General features: G+C 46.0%; 1 protein-coding gene across 1 annotated transcript in view; it reads right to left on the reverse strand.

The window, feature by feature from the left end:
- HIF1A (hypoxia inducible factor 1 subunit alpha) overlaps nucleotides 1–12,266 on the reverse strand; it is a 46,962-nt gene extending 34,696 nt beyond the window's left edge. The window contains exon 1 of the mRNA XM_050952551.1: nucleotides 12,130–12,266. Coding sequence (XP_050808508.1) covers nucleotides 12,130–12,155 — 26 coding nt within the window. The 5' untranslated portion in view covers nucleotides 12,156–12,266. The remainder of the gene's footprint in view (nucleotides 1–12,129) is intronic.
- Nucleotides 12,267–13,761: the final 1,495 nt, after the last annotated feature.

Consider the following 13,761-nt stretch of genomic DNA (forward strand, 5'->3'; position numbering starts at 1 on the left):
CCCATCCTGCACTCTGAACCCCCTCATGCCTGTTCCTCCACCTAGGAGCAGCAGGGACACGTCACCGCTTACGGGGAGCCATGTGGAGCCAGGTAGGGAGCCTGTTGGTCCTGTGCCAATTGGACTATAAACCAGCATTTCTGATATTCACTGGAAGTCCGGTTTACAGAGCTTTCAGGTTGATAAAGTGCCAGATAACACAACTTTTACTGTAATTAGTCATTGCCTCTTGTTTTTCATATCTTAGAAAGGGGCTGCAGATGTAGGCTTTATAGATGAGAGGTTTTTTTGTTTTTTAAAAAGGAGAAGTGAAGCCACATGTGGCTTGACAGTACAAGTCCATACATTCAAATGAGCATGAAAATTAAAATGCCAAACACAAAATATAAAGGCCTTTAAGAAACATTTTGCCTTTTCAGTTTACTAGTAAGTTTATCCCAGGATGTGAGTTGCATAAAGAAATTTCTGAAGATGAGATGTCCTGGGTTCTTAAAAATTTTCGTTTCCCTCTTGAAATGTAAAAAGATTCCCATATAAAGAAAGCTAGTCTGATTTTAATTATGAGTACAATAAAACATGGATTCTAAAAAAACAGATGTCATCCTTGTTTGCTAGGTACTATGACAATCACATCAGTGTTGAAACTGTTGAAAAGGGTATGTTTAATAAGTTAATGACTTGTTAAAACCTCCCAGCATTGTAATACAAAACAGTTTTATTGTATTGTAAGCACGAAGTGTTGCAGCTTGCTCAGTTTCTCATTTGAGCTCCTTTTCAATGCAATGCAAGTTACAAAATTTACTTTACAGATTTTTCCTTAAAGGTTTAGTAAATATAGTCATATACTACTATTTAAAATATTTTGCTCATTTCTATCTCTCTACTCCAAATGCTCCATGTTGTGTCCAAACTAAAATCTTGGACTGTCTCTGACATCTTTTCATGGATGTCTAGCCATCAATTCAAGCTCACCATGGCTAAAATAGAGCTCTTAAACTCTTCCTGCTATCTCTTTTCTCATGACCATGGAAAACACCATCAACTTGCCTGTCACTCAAGCCCATGACCTTGGAGTCATCCTTGAGTTGGAACCCTCACACATAGATCACCACATCAAGGCTATGTCCCAAGTCTTACAGATTCTTTCTGCATAATATCTCTAAGATATCCATTCACACAGCTGAAACTCTCATCCAGGCGCTCATCTAGCATCTCAGTTACTACAACATCCTTTTCTCTGGCCTTGACAAATGAAATCTTGCCCATCCATTCAGAATTCTGCCGCAGAGATCATTTCCTTGTCCCTTTACTTTGACCATCTCCCCCTGCTTTGCATCCATCCACTGGCTCCTCTTTCTCTAGACTCAGACTTTAAGGTCAGAAGGGGCCATTATGATCATCTAGTCTGAGCTCCTGCACAATGCAGGCCACAGAATCTCACTCATCCACTTCAATAACAAATCCCTAATCTATGTCTGAGTTACTGAAGTCCTCAAATTGTTGGTTGAAGACCTCCAGCTGCAGAGAATCCTCCAGCAAGTGACCTGTGCCCCATGCTGCAGAGGAAGGCGAAAAACTTCCAGGGCCTCTGCCATTCTGCCCTGGAGGAAAATTCCAAAATTGATTAGCGTATTAATCAACTCCCACTTTTGATCCACCCATGATGTCAGCCTCCAACACCCACTTGATAAATTTTCAATGCTAACCCTCAGACTTCAGAGGAGCTCTCCATAAATATCTGCAAAACTAACTCATTATCCTTCTTCAAACCCTGCTCTGCCATGATTCCTCCAAAAACTTAACAACAATTAGCCTGCGGTGGCTGAGACCGCAGCCTCTCACTGTTTTCTTGCACTCCTCCATCAGTCTGCCTTTGTATCCATCGGTTGTCTCTTGTCTGATACTTAGACTGTAAATTCTTTGGGGGGCAGGGATTATCTTTTTGCTCTGTTGCTACTTCGCCTAGCTAGCACAATGTGGTCCTGGACCATGACTGGGACTCCTAGAAGTAAGAATACGTACATAATAAATGATTATTAATAGCTATTATCTGTAGGATGAAAACAGGAAGCCACAATTGGCCAAATGTTATAAATCTCCATGAGGTTTGAAATAAATCTAGTCAGTTTGCAATATAAATCAAAGTTTAATAACTCTCTTTACTCTCGTAAGAGCTACTCAGAGTGATATTCTTGAAAGGTCAAATTTCCAGTGCCAACAAGATAGTTTAAACTGTCTCATGTACAGCAATGTAAAGGTTGAAGATATAATGGCAGTGTCCTCCATTTTGATAAGTCTGAATATTATAGATTTCAACAATAGGAAACAAATACAGGTCAGATATTGTATAGGTATACATCTGATGAGGCGTTCATCTTTATCAGCTCACTTATTTTGAACAAAATACCTTGGGGCAGATCTTCAGGTTGGTGTAAACTCACATAGCTTCAATGTAAATTGGCATAGCTCCATCAGCTGGAGGATCTGGCTCCGCAAAGAACCTATGAGAATTTTGGGGTTTGTGATTTACGCAAACAGTATTTAAAGACACACTTCTGGAATACATTCATATTAATATAATTCCTCCATTTCTAATGGTTTTGAAATGCTACTCTTTCAAAACTGAAAAAAATCCTACCTATAACATTATAAATAGCATTTTTATGGTAGGCCAAATCATGCCAGTTCTTGAAAGATAAAATCTGTAATCTGGATTCTTCCCAGACTGTTGGACATCACTTGGATCACAAACACCACTCTACTATCCTTGTCTATCCTCGACTGCTCATTACATGTTCTGTGTGTCAAGTTCCAGAAGTTTTCCCTCCCCAAGTAGTATTTGGAGGAATTCTTTCAGTGGTCCTCCAGCTGCCCAAGAGCACATCTGCCATGGCAGATGTTCTGGCTTCATTCCTAACACATATGCCAAATAATTCCATCTTCTTTTCTGGATCACTTTAGAGATAATGAGCTGCTGAATGCTCTGATAAATCTCGGCATTTGTTATAAATTCATTTCATTTGATATCTGGTATTTTTCTAAGGCATTTAGAAACTTGCCTGTACTTTTGGTGGATTTCCATGCATTAAGACAAATAATATTTGAGCTCAACATTTGTAGTCTGGTCTTTTAAGTTGCAGACTTTTGATGACCAAATCTTGTTTAAGCTGGAGACTTCAGCTGCCACCTTACCAATTTGTGACATTTCCTTATGGCAATAGCCACTGGCTGGCAAGCATGTTACTGCCAATGTATGTGAATTAACTCACTTTCTATTCTTCTACCTTCTAAAGTAATGCTTGAGTTGGAAGTTGCTGGGATTTTCATTTGATTTCCCCTCTCCTTCATAACTGATTATTAACCCCATCATTTTTGCAATGCTGGTCTTTATTTGCATGTTGGTTAAGCTGTCATTTAGATGAGCTATTTTAGCACAAAATAGATCTTCTATGCTGCTGTTAAACTGCATACCATAACACTTAAAGATGTTCTCAAATGAATTGCAATAAATGCATCATATGCTTTTTTGAAATATATGACTACTGGTTTTTGCCATCTGACACTCTTTGATTATTCTTCTTAGGGTGAAAATCTGGTTGACATGATTTTCTGGGTTTAAATCCAGCCTTCTAAAATGAGATTAGTTTAATACCACTACCACACATCTCCCTAAATACGCCCTTGTTAAGCAAGTACAAAGGGCATTCAAAAAAGTTAGTCCATTCTCTGTAATTATGATCAGAAAAGACTAAACAGAAGAAGTTTTCAAAGTCTCAAGGTCAAAAAAACCTAACACTTAGGTTCCTGACAGCCTCAAAAAGGATAACAGTTTCAAACAAGCAGTAAACAGTTAATGACAGTTGCTACTGATGAATAATACATACTTGCTTGGAAAAAATGAATGTTACCAACGGTCTCAATGTTCTAGAAAGACTTAACTTCTATACCTAATCCAACTAACTAAACACAGGAAACAAAAGGTCTAAGGTTCCCCTCAAATCATCCAAAGGAGGAAGCTGCAAGCACCAGTGAACAAGTGGATGCTGTTGCATCACTGACATCAATCCCATTCATACCAGTACCAAGGGCTCCCTCTTTCATCAACAGGCTGAGAAGAAGTATGAGAATTTCTCAGGTCTTATCTAGTCTGGCATAAAATGTGTCTTTTAAAAACACTTACTTTAGCTAAAGTGTTTTAAAAATACACTTTTACCCTAGCTGAGATAAGCTCTTACTGGACAGACTGCTCACCATTTCTCATAAAACAATGGGCAGTGCAATGAGGGAAGGGTATCATCTTTCACCTCACAAAGAGCCCTAGTATTGAGCCAAGAGCTAACTAACAGCCAAGAGCTAATTAATTCCCCCAAACCATGATAACAGTATCAGCTCCTTACCCACCCCACCCCAGCAGTGACTGGATGCATCCTGAAAAATGACAGAGAGGAGCCAGAAAAACGAGCAGCATGCTAAAGGAGGTTGCAGCAATCTTGGGTATACTTGAGATAACAGCCACCGCTGTTACCACCGCACCCTGCTGCTGTATGCCTGTTGCGTACCAGCTGACAACTTGGCTTATCAGGTCTTGTCTACACTAGATTTTTCCTTAAAGTTTCCCACCATTATTACAGCTCCACTGGTGATAGCAACAGCTGTCATCTAGTGCAGACCAGTTGCTGGTACTTCAGCTGCATCAGAGCAGGTCCAGACAGCATGGAAATTAAAACACCTACTTTCACTCACACACTACTATGCTAGCTCTCCCACTATCATCACTGACTGAGCCGCACCAGAAAGTTTTAAGACAAGGCTTCAGTAGCTGCACATCTCAGTAGCAGGCAGATTCTGACCAACCAGCAGTCACAAAACTGTTCCCCACGCCTCTCCTTTTTGTTTGCAGACAAGTTGAGGCAGAAATATTCCTCTCAGACAAGGATCTAGAAGTGTGTAAAGGCAGATTTTTCTTTAAAAAAAAAAAAAAATGGAGGGGACAGGGAACGGCATTGTGCTTGCTCTGCCCTTTTTCCATCCTCAGAAGTAACAGGAATTTCAAGTCTGGTATTCCCCTGTTTTTTCAGGAAGACTTTTGGTGGATCAGGGCATATGAACCGGAGAGCTGACTCTCAGGGGATAGGGAAATTAACTGGAATAAAATATTTCACAATAGCTCCCTCTGTGAAGTCACTTATTCCAGCATATGAGTGTTCACATGGAGAGCAGTCCCAGAATATTTTTTTCAGAACAGGGCAAGGGTGCTGAATCTTTCATGAAATCCTTTATCCAGAATGCTCATTAGTCAAGTGAAATTAAATGTGTTAAATTGTAAACAATAAGTGACTACAAAAATCACTTCTCCTTCCAATTGTTCAGTTTTCTGTCTTTTTACTCTTAGGATATCAATTTCACTAGTTCTCCATGTAGCAGTCAAAAGAAAAGAAGGCTGGATTTCTAATGTGTAAAAACCACACAAAATTTTGCAAATTGAACACTTTTCATGCCTTCTTTATAGATTTTTTTAAAGAGAACATTTGCCTATTTTCTCTTTGAACGTTACAGGTGACAATTTAAAATTAGTTACTTTCTCATTTAGGATAAAATTATATAGGAAACATCCCCACAAAGAACAATGTAAAAAAATTAAGCAATGCTTGTTTTAATTAGACGTTCTCTATTCAGAAGCAGGGCTTGGAAAGTCAGCTGGACCCAGGCATGACAGAGGCTTACCCTAGCTAGCTAGCAACAGTACTTAGCTTAGATTCTGCAAATGTTGATTGTCTATCATTTACCAAAAAAAGTTTCTATCCCTTGCACTTGTGAAGATAATTTTACATTACCCTATTGTTTGAAAACTAGTCCTTTTCCAAATCTTAGATACAGATTGCTCCAGTGTGCCACTTCTGTTACTCATAACTTTGTTGAGCATCAAAAGAAGTAAAACAAAAAAAGTCTGATAATTTTTATTGATGGTATTCAAAACCTTGTGCCTATCATACTATGCATACTTAGTAAAGCAATGAGAAGCTGCAGAAATAGACACACAAGCTAATTATTCTGACGTGCCATACAAAACATTGCTGATTAAAAAGGTAACACAATGGAGACCATTCCCTGCCATTGCAGAAACAGGAAGTATCTATGGAAAAAGACAGAAAAGCTCCCCCCCCCCTACCCCCACAACACCTGGGGAAGCGCAACTTCAAATTTTTCAGACTTTTACTAATCAGCAATTGATATCCATGACATAGATTAGCCTTTCTGGCTGAGTTTCCCACCACTGCTCACACTGGCAGAGCTGAATCACTGAAAACACTGAGAATTTAAAAAAAAAAACAAAAAACAAAAAAAACCCCCACACTCACAAAAAGTCAATGATGTACACAAGTCAGTGGAAACCACAAGCAGGTTCCAGAGACAATATGCTGGAATAACCTCAGCAAAACTGTCCCATCCCCACCCAAATCTATGTACATGTTGGCCTTGGAACTTGGCTTCTCATCAGGTTTTGCTGCTGGAGACCCCACACTCCTTTCTCATACTGGAATGGAAATATGGATGTCTAGTAAAGTTTTTAAGTCCCAACTAAGAATTAAACATGCAGACTATAACTGAAGTTTTAATATAATCAGAAAACCAAATATGAGTGTTGCATTATAGACATATAAATTACTGGTATATGAGCCATACTGAACACTTGAGATTACCTCTTAAAATTCTCCTTTATGGTACCCTTAGATAATATTTAAAACAGAAACAACAATTTACTCCAAAAGTTATTGAATACTCGGGAAATATGTGTTATAGTATCAAGAAAGAAGATGACAGAGTTGTTGTTAAGTTTCCTTTTCTAGTACGTGGAATCACAAGCAGCATGTCTTTAACAATATTAAGATACACTTAAGATGGCACAAGTGTCATGATGCTAATGGTGAGCATTTACATCATGGCAACAGAGGAAAAACTCTGTTGGTAGCACCAAGCATTTGTACCCTGTTTATAAAACTTGGGGGGGGGAGTGTCAATCTTTACTTTAGCATACACTATCCTTTTAGGCTGGATTACTTTTGTTTTTGGCCAGATTCACACCAAAGAACCAAAGAATAGTAGAGTAAGAGACCATATTTGGAAATAAAGTAAAAGCATATTGATATTATCCTGTTTAACAAAAACCCAAAAGAATTACAACCGACAACAAAAACCTCTTTCAGAGACCCTGTTTCTCCCCATAAGGCACAAGTGGCAACAGGCCTCCATGAGCCTGTTCTGAAGATGGTTTAACTGCAAGGGAAGAGGTAAAACCCAAATAATTGTCAATAATGTGTCAGTTTGTTAACCATACTGGGCTCAATGTCCATAAGGAATGAAACTAGAACTACAGAAGTTTTGAGCTACATAAAGCAGAATGGCTTTTAAGTGTCTGTCAAAGTTTTCCATGAGTCAGTAAGTCAGTCCATAAGCCACCAATTCACATTTAAAATTACTATCATCACTGATCTATATTTACATACAGCTTCTCTTTTTCATATACCTGTAAAAACTTACCTCTATAATTAAGTTCAGGACATCACAGCACACAACAAGCTTCACTTTATATCAGATGTCAGCAACCGATGGCACGCGAACCAATTTTTAATGGCACGTTGGAGCCTGTCCAGACTCCAGCATGCCATTAAAAATCCTTCCCAGCCCGGCCTGCTCTCCTCTGCCCTCTGCTCCCCCCACAGGGACAGGGAGCAGAAGCATAGCCACGCGCACGGGGTGGGCAAATGGCCCCACTCTCCCGGCACAGCAAGCCACGGGGTCCGCGCTCAGGGGCCGGAGCGCCGGCCAAGCACAGCAAGCTGCTGGCCCTTCCTCTGCCTTCTCCCCTCCCCTGGAGCCCTGCCGCCACACTCAGCGCTCTGAGAGGCGGGGCCGCGCGCTTCCGCAGGGCAGCGTGTCTGGCTCTGCGTGGAGCCTCAAGGTAAAGGGCCCAGGGCTGTGGGCGTTGGATAAGGAGTGGGGACAGTGAGCAGGGTGGGTTGGATGGGAAGGTGCGGTTGGGGGGGGAGAGGGTTAGGGGCAGGGATCTCTGGAGGGGGCAGTCAGGGAGCAGGGGGGGTTGGATGGGGCATGGGAGTCCTGGGGTTTGTGAGGGGGCAGGGGGTGGATAGGGGTCAGAGCAGTCAGGGGACCGGGAGCAAGAAGGGTCGGGGGGGCAGTTAGGGTGGGGGGTCTCTGGAAGGGGTGGTCAGGGGACAAGGAGCTAGGGGGGCTGGATGAGTCGGAGGTTCTGGGGGTCTTTTCAGGGGGTGGTAAGTGGTTGGATGGGGCATAGGAGTCCTGGGGCTCTAGCTGGGGACAGGGGTGTGGATAGGGTCCAGTCTGAGGACAAGGAACAGGGAGGCTTAGATAGGGGGCTGGGGTCCTGGGGGGCAGTTGGGCGCAGGGGTCCCAGGATGGGGGTAGTCAGGGGACAAGGAGCAGCAGGATTGGGAGTTCTTAGGGGGGCAGTCACCCAGCCCTCTCTCCTGAGCCCTGACCCAGCCCCACACACCCTCTGCCCTGAGCCTTGTACCTCCCTCATATACACCCAGCCCTCTGCTTGACTCCTTCATCCATCCCCTCCTACACCCCTAGCCCTAACACCAGCACCCCCACCCATACCCAGCCCCATCTGTCTCTTGACATCTACACCCCCCCACACACACACCCAGCCCTCTGCCTACAGCCCTCTGGATCCCGGCCCCGCGCAGCCTGCTGCTGGTCTTGGGTTCTGGCTGACGGACCCTTGCCAGCTGGGGTCCCAGCCACAGGCCTTGCTCAGCCCGCTGCCAACCTAGGTGAACAGAACCCCAGACCAGCAGTGGGCTGAGCAGGCCAGCAGCGTAAGATCAACATTTTAATTTCATTTTAAATGAAGCTTCTTAAACATTTTGAAAACCTTGTTTATTTTACAATACAACACTAGTTTAGTTATATAATATATAGACTTATAGAGAGACCTTCTAAAAAACATTAAAATGTATTACCGGCAAGCGAAACCATAAATTAGAGTGAATAAATGAAGACTCGGCACATCGCTTCTGAAGGGTTACCAACCCCTGCTTTATATCCTCTTGCAATACTCATGAATCAAATGCACCCAAGTGTTAAAGATTCCTTTATTTTTACATTAAATTGCAGAGTAAACTGTCAAATAAGATTGTTTCCCAATCTTTGCTGCTCCTATATTTATAATATTGCAACTTTTTTCTGTTCTATGACAAATACCAACCAAATTCTTACTTTGCTAAAAATTACAAAATTTAGTTCTGTTTTAAACATTCAGGGAGGGCGGGAGATGGAAACCACCCCAGGATTTATGTTGTGTGTCCAAATCTGAGAGAAACTTTAACAAAACTAAAAATAAACATCAATGTTCATGTGGTGTAAAATAAGAGGGATTCAACTAAATGAATGTATGAGAGTAGAAAATTAAACTGTAGTGAGTCTTCATCACTAAAGCTTTGGCTAAAATGGTGCATTTCTGAAGCTTCAAGAAAACATTACTGGAAAATGGAAAGAACTGGCTTCAAAGAATCCTTCAGTACACACAGTCAAACCTAAACCCACCTCAAACAATTTGCGATTGTTAAGCATCACTTGATGTTTGCAGTATTGTAGCCATGTTGGTCCCTGGATATTAGACAAGGTGGGTGAAGAAGCGCTCTGTGTAGCTTGAAAGCTTGCCTCTTCCACCAACAGAAGTTGGCACAATAAAATATATGACCTCACCCACCTTGCCTCTCAAGTAACACAGACTTTCAACAAGTTCTCTGCTCCAAGTTGCATGAATGTCAACTCATGTCCTTCCTTTTTTGCCTACCCACATCTTTGTTCTATGCATTTACAACATCAATTTTATACTGTTTCTTTTTCAAACAAAAAACATACTCCACAATACTTCAGAGTTAATACAATTTCACAGGAAGATTCAGAAGAGGTTCTTCCCACACTGAAGTAGGTCTTCAGGAAGCAGCAGCCAATAAATTCTCATTCTTGAGCTTCACCTTTAGAAGAAAGAGGATAAACTATGTACATTGATTCTTACATCCAAAAAAATAAAATGGCAGATCACATCCAGCAGCAGCAGGAAAACGGGAAAAAGTTGCCAAATAAAAGAGAATGGTTAGAAAAATAACAGTCACAGACATAGAATGAGGGGACTACAAAAACTGAATCCCCAAAACCTTTTCCAGGCTAGCCTTTAAACTGGGTCAAGCTCAGTAAAGAAAAGGTCATTTATGACCTTTACTCATGGTGCAACATTTTCTATGAGGCTTCCTGAGAGTTATTAGCACTGAGTAGAACACATTGGTTTAGAATGAGCACCACCCATAGGTACCCTACTTGTATGCATTTTGCTACACAAAAGACTTTTTTTTAAAACAAACAAATTGCAATTGGTGCAAAGATAGCACTTCCCCACAAGTAAACTGATTGGTATTTTCACACAATATTTGCAACCTCTAACTGCACAAAATCAATATCCACCAGAAAAAGCTAGTTCAGTCACAAATATATTTTATTTGTCTATTTCCAGTATCATTTAAATAGCAAAGCATTTTATATCTATCTCATTTGACCTACTCAGATGATTTGCTGATACAAAGACCAAGATAACAAATCTCAAAAAAAGGTATCAACAACATAAACACACTCTGCCTTCTGCAGATTGAGATTAAATTAATCCCTCCACAAAGCGCATTGGTGAAGTTTGTCTAGTCTAAAAACCTGATTACCAAAATACTCCTCAGCAAACTCTACACCCTCTACATATAATAAGGTTTATTTCTTGAAGCTTTTGTTTCCCTTTTTGATTCTGAATAAAAAATCCTTAGAGGAGAAGAAAGTTATTTACATTTTGGAACATATATTGTTTAGTAAACTCTCTTTTCTAGAGGATCAGCATCTTGAAGAGGAATTTTTTACTTATGGGTTCAACATTTTAAGAAACTCCACTCTTCCTCCCTCTCCAACAAAAAACAGTCAGTTATGGAAACCAAAACTGCAGAAGATGCCTAAAAAAAGACGTCACAGTTCATTGTTCACATATCCTTTCCAGTACAAACAGCACTCTGGAGTTGTTTTTAGTATCAGAACATCTAATCACACTTGTACTTTTTAAAAAGATACTGTGTTCTTTTCTAAGCATACACAGACATTTTCTTCCCTCCCAATCTGGCTTTAAAAATCCCTCAACTTTTGAAATAGCTGCTATATAGCTGTGTATTTTCGTTTCTGCTGCCTTCAACTGTTCCTCCTTCATTAATCTGGTTTATATGTATTTTCTCAAAGATTGTAAAGAGCTTTGAACAAGAGCAGTGTTCTCATTAACACAAGTCTACAGACTAAGCCACCCCCTCTTCTCATCCCAACACTATTACACTGACATATTAACAAACTATACACAGTGGAGTCACGACATCAGGTGAACACACATCACATTTAATCAACTGCAAATCAGGCCCTACTTATTCCAAGCCAAGCGCAGCACAAGGATGGGTTTGTTTTTTTTTTAAGTTCTATAGTGCATCGTGCACCAGGAAAACAGCAGCTCAGGACACTGAACTCCACGGGGCCTAGGCATTAAGCGTCGCCGGTGTTAATAAATTATCTCGGAGACGAAGTTACGTTGAACAGACCAGGCACAAGCTCCCCGCGCAAATCCTGGGTATTAAATTTTCTGAGATCCAGGCTCTGCACTCCCCTCCCGCCCCCCCACAAAATGGCGACGTGGACCGTGGGGAGGAGGAGGAGAAACGAGAGTGCAGCGCTCTCCGGAGAGCCGGGGGGCAGGGAGTGGGGGGGGAGGAGGGAGTATAACCGGGAAGGGGCATGTGACAGGGACTGGAGGGATGGATCCCCGGGCCCCAGGGCAGGGGGTCCCCAAGCCCCCGGGCAGGCTTGTGGGGCGGGGGGTGGGAAGAGGGCGGCAGTACGAGGCGGCTGCCCCGGGGAGGAGGGATTAGTCCCCGGGGCCGCGGATGGGGAGGCGGCGCAGGCCCGCGGGGTGCTGATGAGGAAGAGGAAGGCCCGGGGCGGGGGAAGAGGAAGGGCCGGAGGTGGCGGATCGCGGCGGGCGGCCGAGTGGAGAGCGGGCCGCGGTACCTTTTCTTCTCGCCGGTGAGCTCCATGGCGGCGGCTCCTGGCTCGCTCGGCGGCCCGAGTCGCAGTCCGGGCCGGCGGTTCAGCCCCCGCAGCGGGTAGCGCAGAGCTGGGGGCAGGCGCAGCGCGGGCTCAGCGCATGGGGCAGGCGGCGGGGCCTGCACAGGGGACGGGCTCGGCGTCGGCTCTGACCACGCAGGCTGCGGGCGGCTCGCTCCTCGCCGAGCGCTGGGAGGCGGAGGGCGGGCGGGGCGGGGCGGGCGCTGCCAGGCGTCGCACCACTCAGAGGCCTCGCAGCCGCCCGGCCCCCTTCGCCGCCGGGTCAGCTGAGCAAACAGCTGGGAGGGGGCCGGAGCGTCACGTGCGGCGCTGTGTGCGGGGCGAGCTGGGGACGAGCCCCCCTGCGCCGACACAGCGGGGCCTGCAGAGCGCTCGGGGCCGGGCCAGGCTGCGGGGTCCCTGCGCCTGCCAGCGGCACCCCGGGTACCCAGCGGGGCGAGAGACCCCGCCACCCCGAGCCTCCCACCGGCACCCCGGGTACCCAGCGGGACTAGAAACCCCCCTACCCTGAGCCTGCCACCGGCACCCCGGGTACCCAGCGGGGCGAGAGACCCCGCCACCCCGAGCCTGCCACCGGCACCCCGGGTACCCAGCGGGGCGAGAGACCCCGCACTACCCCGAGCCTGCCACCGGCACCCCGGGTACCCAGCGGGGCGAGAGACCCCGCCACCCCGAGCCTGCCCACCGGCACCCCGGGTACCCAGCGGGGCGAGAGACCCCGCCACCCCGAGCCTGCCACCGGCACCCCGGGTACCCAGCGGGGCGAGAGACCCCGCCACCCCGAGCCTGCCACCGGCACCCCGCGTACCCAGCGGGGCGAGAGACCCCGCCACCCCGAGCCTGCCACCGGCACCCCGGGTACCCAGCGGGGCGAGAGACCCCGCCACCCCGAGCCTGCCACCGGCACCCCGGGTACCCAGCGGGACTAGAAACCCCCCTACCCCGAGCCTCCCACCGGCACCCTGGGTACCCAGCGGGACTAGAAACCCCCCTACCCCGAGCCTCCCACCGGCACCCTGGGTACCCAGCAGGGTGAGAGAGCCCACCACCCCGAGCCTGCCACCGGCACCCCGGGTACCCAGCGGGACTAGAAACCCCCCTACCCCGAGCCTGCCACCGGCACCCCGGGTACCCAGCGGGACTAGAAACCCCCCTACCCCGAGCCTGCCACCGGCACCCCGGGTACCCAGCGGGACTAGAAACCCCCCTACCCCGAGCCTCCCACCGGCACCCCGGGTACCCAGCGGGACTAGAAAACCTCTCACCCCGAGCCTGCCACCGGCACCCCGGGTACCCAGCGGGACTAGAAAACCCGCTACCCCGAGCCTGCCACCGGCACCCCGGGTACCCAGCGGGACTAGAAAACCTCTCACCCTGAGCCTGCCACCGGCACCCCGGGTACCCAGTGGGACTAGGAAACCTCTCACCCTGAGCCTGCCACCGGCACCCCGGGTACCCAGCGGGGCGAGAGACCCCGCCACCCCGAGCCTGCCACCGGCACCCCGCGTACCCAGCAGGACTAGAAACCCCCCTACCCCGAGCCTGCCATCGGCACCCCGGGTACCCAGCGGGACT

The sequence above is a fragment of the Gopherus flavomarginatus genome, chromosome 5 (genome assembly GCF_025201925.1).
Source record: "Gopherus flavomarginatus isolate rGopFla2 chromosome 5, rGopFla2.mat.asm, whole genome shotgun sequence".
NCBI lineage: Eukaryota > Metazoa > Chordata > Testudines > Testudinidae > Gopherus > Gopherus flavomarginatus.